Source organism: Talpa europaea, assembly GCF_964194135.1.
Source record: "Talpa europaea genome assembly, chromosome: 14".
Taxonomy (NCBI): domain Eukaryota; kingdom Metazoa; phylum Chordata; class Mammalia; order Eulipotyphla; family Talpidae; genus Talpa; species Talpa europaea.
Genome location: NC_140082.1, coordinates 20,127,534 through 20,135,929, shown reverse-complemented (window position 1 = coordinate 20,135,929; position 8,396 = coordinate 20,127,534). Strand labels below are relative to the sequence as shown.

General features: G+C 49.7%; 1 protein-coding gene across 3 annotated transcripts in view; it reads right to left on the bottom strand.

Annotated features, from left to right (window-relative positions):
- Positions 1–244: 244 nt before the first annotated feature.
- The window catches only part of LOC311184284 (calpain-9), a gene marked incomplete at both ends in the record, with an annotated part of 31,402 nt that continues 23,250 nt past the window's right edge, over positions 245–8,396 (bottom strand). For all 3 annotated transcript variants that reach the window (XM_084254152.1, XM_084254153.1, XM_084254154.1), the window contains 6 exons: positions 245–271; positions 2,975–3,033; positions 3,724–3,840; positions 5,636–5,714; positions 6,066–6,134; positions 7,588–7,652. In XM_084254152.1, the coding sequence (XP_084110278.1) occupies positions 245–271; positions 2,975–3,033; positions 3,724–3,840; positions 5,636–5,714; positions 6,066–6,134; positions 7,588–7,652 (416 nt within the window). The remainder of the gene's footprint in view (positions 272–2,974; positions 3,034–3,723; positions 3,841–5,635; positions 5,715–6,065; positions 6,135–7,587; positions 7,653–8,396) is intronic.

Here is an 8,396-nt window from a genome sequence, read left to right as displayed (position 1 = left end):
AGGTGTCACCAGCCAGCTGGGGCAGTTGTTTTGCAATGAAGTAGCATAAAATCAGAGAGCATAGCTGAGTCCATTTCATTCTTCTGAGGACCGGATGGTGTTGGGTGAGGGGTGGAGAGGAGAAGATTGGGCAAGGGAAGAGGAGAGAGCCCTGAGCATGATGACTCAACACCAGGAGATATCCTGAAGGTCATGATCCAAGTGGAGGCTCAGCTGGAGTGGCTGCACCCCTGCCAGGGAGGCTTCAAATATTCATTGTCAAGTTGATGAACTGGGAAGTGAGAGATCAAGGGAGAGAGAAGGGCTGGTTATTCTTGGCTGGTTTTTCTTCCATGTCTCTACCAGTTTATGTCACAGGAGCACCTACATCTGATCCTTTTGTCCACAAACATGGACTCTAACTCAACAGACACCTCAGCACTTTAAGTTTTGCTGGGTGAAGTCAAGTCCAGCATGGATGGTGAGAGAGAGCAAGCCTGCTTTCTCCCCACCAAAGCAGACAGTGCCTGAGGCACCGAGGGCAGCAAAATAAGTTGCTTTTTCTGCTTTAAGGAGGAGTGCCCTCAGCTGGAGGAGAGAGGTGATCCTCCATTATGGAGGGGTTGCAGAAAGGGAAGCAAGCCTCTGAAGTAGCACAGAGTTCCTCCTCATCTATGTCCTGAGCTCATCCCACCTCCTTCTTCCCACCAGCATTCTGAATACAGCATGGGGGCTGCAAGAGCATAATAGGTTTTCTCTCCTCTCTGCCCTCTGGAAGGCTGCTGGATTCTTTTGGCAGAAAAACTGCAGGTGAGGCCAACTCAGGCTGGGACCGGCTGTTTGCAAGGTGGAGGGAGGCTGCATTCAGGACAATGGCTTTGCTGCACTCTGGACTCACATGGGAATAACAAAAATATCAATGCTCGGGTCCTATCTCTAGGTATTTGGATTTATTGGACTGGGGCATGGCCAGGGCACTGGGTTTTAAAATCTCCCCTTGTGATGCTGATGGACAATCAGAGTCGAGCAAGAGTAGCATGAAAGGAGAGGATGCAAAGATTTTTCCAGTTATGTTGGTAAATAACCATGGGATGAGGGCAAGAACCTGCCAGAGGACTTTGGTCTATTGAGCCGAAGGGGACAGGGACAAAGCATTCAGCAGTCCTCACGCCAGCGGACGTTGGGTTGGAAGCGGCACCTTGAACCTGAAACAATGGAAAGCTTCCTCTCTGCTTTTGGGTCTTTGAGGGACAAGTTGCTGTGGAAAGACAACCCTCCCCTCCCCCCTGTTGCCACATGGACAGGCAGCGACTGTCACGCTCCCTTCGTGCATGTTTTGGTAAACTTTGAAGTCAATGAGAAATAAAAGTGGGTCTAGGGTCACTCTTGTTCTCATAAGGTATTCGTTTGAGTGTGTCCTTTTTTTTTTTTTTTAAACACTGGGGTGTTATTTTTTACAGTTATCAATCAGGGAGCTACATTCACTGCATTGTGGCACATGCTAAAGGTAGAAGTGAATACTAGAAATGAAAAATGACCAGGTTCTGTTCTCATTGACATTATAATGTAGTCAGGGATCTGAGACACACATGTAAGAAAAGTAGTGATGATCCAGTATAATAAACTGCCAAATTGCACACAATGATGATAACCAAAGTTTTGGTATGAGGTGAAGGCCTAGATCTCTTTCCACAAATGGTGAAACTGAGGAACAGAGCAGATGGAGTGACCAAAATCAGCAAAAGGAGAGGGTCCATCCCCATCTACTACACGCTGTCATCAACCTTCCACTGGGACAAGTCAATAAAATGGTAGCCAAGTCCAAAGCTGCTACTGAATTTGGGAAGGTAGGAGGGAAGTCGGGTGGGGAGAGAAAGACCTGAGACATGGGGAAGGCTGTTAGGGAGAGCAGAGCTGCACAGAGAGACAGGGAGAGAAGGAAAAAGTGGGAAGCAAACACCATGGGAACCATGAATCACCCCACAGTTTCTACTCTACCTTTGGGAGGAGCTTGTCTCACCAGCATCCTCAAACTGCAGGACATTTCAGAGTCACTGGGGACCCAGCTAAAACAAGACCTGATGGAACAGGTCTGGGACTTCAGATCTCCTCTGCAGTGTTTGTTTTATTTTATTCACTTATTTTATTGAGATGTAATTGACATGCAACACTGTGTATGCTGAAAGCGACAACTTGTTGGTTCCGCCCATTTTCATACTAGTTTGGTGGCCACTGTGGTCCTGGTTCCCTTACGCATCACAGAATTGTCATTTCTTTTTTGTGCAAGAACAATTAAGACCTAGTCTTTTAGCAGCTTGGAGGTATAAAACAGGGCGCTGTTGAATGTAATCACTATGTTGTTGCTCTGCGTTTCCAAGCAGCTCCCCAGTGATGCCCATATGCCATTTGCAGACCACATACTGGGCAGCAGGGAAAAGGTGAGCCCTACCAGGACGTATCTTCGAGGCCCCTGAAACTCTGAACCACATGTTCCCTCTGTCATCTCCCTCTGCTGTGTCCTTGTAACTGGAAAACACTGTATATTTCTCCAGGCTTTTCAGGTAGAGGTGTGTGTGTTTGTGTACATGGGCATATAGGCAAGAATGACGAAACCCACAGATGATATGAGCAAGCAGGGGGCAGCAATCAAATTGGAGCTAGAAGGCAGGCAGGCCGAGGAGCTGATATGGCAGAAAGACAAGAAGGCAGAGTTTGCTCACTCTGTTCCAGGTGATAAATCTCTACATGCCTCAATTTCCACCTCTGCAAAATCGGTATAGCATTAGACCTTACCACACTGGACTGTTGTGAAGATTACATCGACTGTTAAGTGAACAGTACCTCAAAAACATTGCAATTTTATTATGGTTAATAACCCTCATGGCTACATGTCAGCCCTCATGAACAATCGTGTAATCAGCAAATGTGTATGGAGCGTGGGTTGTCAACCCACCCCTGGCTGCATCCCTGAGCCAAAGGTCTGACTTGGCCATACCTCATTGATGTTCAGATGAATGAACTCCTTGTTTTTTGTGCTGAGAGCCTGGAACACCCCTGAGGGGAGAGAATGAGAGAGCGGTCATTGCTGGGGTAGCTCCTGCAGCAGGTTTCATTCTCTCCCCAGCACCAAGGGGCCCTCCCTTTGTGGCTGGGCAGCTCCTCTGGGGGTGTACAGGAGTCTAGAGCTGCAGACTCGGGCGTTTGTCATTCAGCTTCAACTCTGTCACAGCCCTGTCTTGAGGGGCAGAGTAGGTATGAATGACCAGAGGCTGCAAACTCTAAAGACCAGTCACACATAATCTCTCTCTCTTCCAAGGGCTGCAAATTCTGTTTGAGATAACAGGGCAGGTGTCCGGGATTTATAATACAGAAAGATGGGAAAACGGAGTGAGAAAGAGAGAGAGGGAGAGAGACTGTTCTGACTCTCTGTGCTATGACAGGATTTGACCAGAAACTGGACAGTTCCTCAGATATGAGTCAGAAACCCAACCTCACCTCCACCCTGTCGTCCTACACAAAGGGGCTGGGATGTGGAGAGCGTGATTATTGTAACAAATGCTGTGCAGAGAAGACTTACACATGACGGCCCCTCAGCTAGCCATATACGCCACATAGATCAGTCCACAGCCCTGGGGCCTGTCTTTGCTGTAGTTGTTGGCGGGTTGCCACTGACAAGCTCCCAGAAGGTGACCAAAGTGGAGAGTGTCCCGTGGTCAGGGTCAGGCAGCCCCAGCGGATACTCACGGCCGGCATTCTCCAGCCGCACCAGGCAGTTGAGGAAGTCGTCGAAGCCCAGCTGGAGCTCCTCGTCTGCGTACCTGAGGACCATCAGCTGCAGGAGGTGGTTGCTCAGCTGGAAGCCTGTGGGGAAGCGCGTGAAGACACAGGCCATTGTGGCTGAGCCCCAAGGGGTTCACCTCCAGGGTGCCCAGTCTGCCTAGGGGTGAACTAACAAAAGGGACACCCCTGTCCAGTGGAGGCTGCTGTCCTGGGTTTGAATGCAGCGGGTGGACTGTGTCCAGGAGGGAGGAGGCTGTGCCCGGAGTTCGATGAAATTGGGTCTGCTGTCAATGAGACCCACTCACGTTCTCCCCCAGCCTCCCTCTAGTTCCCTGCCTGAGCTCACCTCCAGCTGCTCCTGCTGTGCATCTGGGGGTTCCAGCCACAAACCCATAGTAAGTGAACATTTCTCAGTGGCATTTGGACCCAAAGCTGTTGGGGGCTCTAGAAACCTGTTTCTTAAAGGAGATGCCACTGCCCAGAGTGAATGACAAGGTGCAGGCTTCATTCACACACATTTCTGGGGGAGGGAGAACACCAGGCGGGTCACAGGCCTGCATGCAAGGTGGGTGCTGCTCAGGCTGGTGGGGGGTGGGCTTTACTTGGGTTTCCTCACTGGTGGAATAAGGGGTTTCCCCAAGTAATATTCCTTCTAGAGCCAATAGTTAATGCTTTGATTTCTAACCAAATTCCTTAGGAATGATTTTCCCCCCTTCTATTTTATTTTAACCTACATACTCCCTGGCCAGGAAATGATCAAAGTATTGCCTAGAAGTGCAGCCAGGGTCTCCCTGTCTGCTCAGTCCCGGCTCCACACAGAGAAGACCCACCCCTGAGTAGTTTAGGGAGCCTGCACGGTGGGTGCCCAGAGTGCTGCAGCTGCACTCGCTGGGGACTAGGTGGGGAGGGCGACCCCATTCTCTCCCCAAATAAGAATGGGAAAGACTTGGTCACATCCCTCTTGGAAGGGCAAATTTTGTGTCCCCTACTTGGTTTTCTTCCTCTGGAAACAGGTCACCAACCCCTAAGAAAACCAGGCTCATCTCAACTGTTTCTCACACTTAAAACTCATCTCTTGTCTTCTCCCTCGCATAGGACCCAAATGGTCCTGGTGTTGTAAATTCTGTCCCTGTAGTCCGGAAAGCTGACGAACTTTCCAAATGCCTGGTTACCTGGGAGGGAACGAGAGCACAGGTGTCGGCAGAGGCCGGGGGCCATTTCCCTGAAACATGCTCTGTGAGAAGCACCACCCAGCCTGGTGGGGGCTGTGGGTTACAAAGGACAGTGGAGCCCCAGAGGCTCAGCCTGTCATGGCCGTGGCATAGCCAGAGGCACCCCAAACCCATCCTTCCTGCCGGGAGCAGTGGATGAACTATGTATAAACCATCCGGTTAGGATTCAGCCTGCTGGTGAGCAAGCCGGGGGAAGGGCCACCGATGGCAGAGTGTGAGTGTGTGAGTCTGTGAGCGGCCCGCTGCCTGCAAACCACAGCCCAGGGGTGCCCTGTCTGTCGGTCACACTCACCCTCTGAAAGCAGATCAGAGGCCTGGCAGCACTGTGGCTTGCCGCCGAAGGGTCCCATGTACTCTGCTTGGGCAGAAAACTTGGTCCGAGGCTCAGAGGCCTCTGGGGGTCAGACTAAGTTCATCTTCTGTGGATATATTTTTAAAAATCCTGCCAGCATTGCACAGTGATTTAAAATGTGGGCCCTGAAGTGACTGAGCGAGTTCTGGGTCTGACGTCCGGCTCTGCCCTTAAGAGGCATCTGCTCAGGTCAAAAACCCACCACCTCCTGGAGTCCAGAGCAAAGCAAGTGGTGTCTGCAGGCAGCACCTGACACACAGGGAGCCTGCACCCGGCCCCGGGCTTTTGTTACCTGCGGCTTTCAGGGCGATCCGCAGCTCGTAGGAGGACATGGTGCCGGATTTGTCAGCGTCGAATTGATGGAAAAGGTTCTGGGGGAGGAGAGCAGAGGCATGGAGGAGGAGGGCCCCGGCGAGGGGACGCCCGCCCGGGCAGTAGTGGGGGGCGGCCAGTGTGGAGGGCAGAGTCCTCACCAGGGCCCAAAGAGGGAAGGGCCGTGTTGGGCCCTGCAAAGGAGGTTGCTTCCTTCGGCTTTCCCTCGGGGTGGAAGCACCGTGGTGCCTCCAGAAGTATCACAAGCCCTCCTGGAATTCATCATGATGTGTTCTCTTGTGCCTTTTCTGAAAATTAACCCTCTTGCCTGCAACACCATGATCTTTAAAAGCCCCTTCTGCTCTAGGTCTGTACAATCCCCTCGGGGCCAACACAGCAGGGTTACGTACGATCCACTTCTTCAGTTTGTCCCAGAACACTTTGAATTCATCAAACTCCAGCTTCCCGTTGCCGCTGGTCTGTGTCAGGAGTGAGTTAAGGAAGAAGAAGCAAGTATGTTTCAACCTGAGAATTCAGAGCCGGGCAGTGTGACGGGCATGGGTGACATGGATTCGGCCTTCTAGGGAGATGGTTCAATTGTTAAACCAGGAATCTCTAGAGAAGGCACAAGGTCGGGGTCAGACAGGGAGTACACCTGAAGATGAAACACCCATGCACCCCCCCAACACACCCCTCTTCATTTCCTTGGATGGGACCCCAAAGTGGCGGTAAGATTCTCAAGTCCTTTTGGAAGTGAGGTGGAAAGGTAAATTGATTTCAGACCCTAAAGAGCACAAAAGAAAAACAAACTTATCTAAACTCTTCTCTTTGAGGCTGGTCCTTACAGATGCAGCAAATGCAAACAACCTTGGGCTGAGCTCCAAGGCCAGCTGGGAACTGAGATGCAGAGAAAGAAAGGGTTCTCCAGGGGAGGAGGCAGCACCAATGGAAATTCAAAACTGCAATTATCTGAGAAGCTTCTTCATGCATCATTATGAAGTGCCCCTGGATGAGCCAATAACCTTCAGCCAAGTCCATATTTCTTTGCCCCTCACTACTTTTCAGCTTCTTTTCATCTTGGACCCTTGTGCCTTGAATTGTTTTGTTCCCTTTGTCTCCCACAGGCTGGGGACATTAAAACTTCCAAATAATTGTCCCTCAATGGTATAAAACATTGGGCTTATAACCCTGTGACAATCAGTTCTATCTCATATTTGGACCCCAAATATCTGCCCCTGCTCTTGGTGGGAAGCAGGCCCAGAAGAAAGGCCTTGCTCATCACCCCTCAAGAAGGAGGAGCAGGTGGTGAGGTGAGGAGCAGGAGTAACTCCAGAATGAGGTGTTGTCACCAGCCTGGTTACTAAAAGTTCCTCGTCCTTGCTCTGATTCTGAAGACAAACCCAGCTGAGACTGAGATGGAGAACTTTTGTAGGCATCCCCAACCCTGAACTGACTTAAGGAAAACAGGAGCAGGGACCGAGGTGGCAAATTCCATAGCCCCTACCCTTGATGAATGATGCCAACCTGATCACCTAATGGCCATGAGTCAAGAGAACAGGTAGCACATGCTCATCCATGTGCCCCACAGCCCCTGCACCTTTAGAGGTCAGAGATGGCCTTTGAGAAAATAGCCCATCACCTCTTCAGGTCGCTGGCTCCTGATTAAACCTGATTTCCTTCCACCAGCTCTTGTCTCTTGAGCTCTGGCCTTGAGCTGCACATAGCTGGACCCTGGCTCTGGTAACATCTTCAACAACAATCCCCACAGAGAGTCTGTGCCTCTGGATTCTGTTCCATTTCTAGTTCCAGGGGTCTCCGTCTTTGGCTACTGTTTGTGAAGACTAGCCTGCAGGTTATGGGTGCAATGTCCTAGGGAGGTCTGCAGACAAAAACATTTAACATCTATTTTTGCCCGCATATTTGGAAGGATACGTCCATTAGAGAAATGATGTTTTTACAGGAAATCAGACTTAGCTTCTTAAACTGAATGTCCTTTTCTGAAATCACACATGAAAGTAGAATTATTTGAAATCTGATAAGACTGTTCCCAGTTGCTGAGAGTCCCACAGGGTGGTCAGATCTGTGGCTGGCTAGGGTGTTGACCTTGTCAGTCTCTTAGGATACTGAGGAGAGAAGAAGTTGACATGGCCCTTGGAAGGAAAATTTATAGAATATGAATAATGCCTTAAAAATGGGAATATCCTTCCATCCATTTATTCTCTCTTTATGATGTCTTTTTTTAAAAATTAAACTTCCCCCCCTTTTTTTTTAAAGGTTTTTATTTATACAAGAGCTGGGATACAGGCCAGATGCAAGGGAGGGTTAGAGGATTCACCAGAGATAGAGCGGGGATCAGAACAGGCAGACTGACGAAACACATTGCTGAGGGGAGCAGCGGGCGAGATAGGAGAGGTCTGATGTGCCATGTGGGACCCTCACCGGCCAGCTGGGATCAAACCTGCACTGCAGAGGCTGTGGACAGCTTCACAGTGCGGCACTCGACTGCCTGCACCACCAGGGAGGCCCTCTCCTTATGATTTCTAAGCAAAGAATTGTAAATGAAGACTTTTATTATTAGGTTATTTATAATGGCAAAAATTAGAAGTTCTAGAATGGACCAATGGAAGAGTCTGAACAATAAGTTGGGTTATGTTCCTATGATGGGTTATTACACAATCTTTAGGAATTTTTAAGCATATTTAATGATCTGGGGGAAATGTTCATAACAATTCATTCTACAA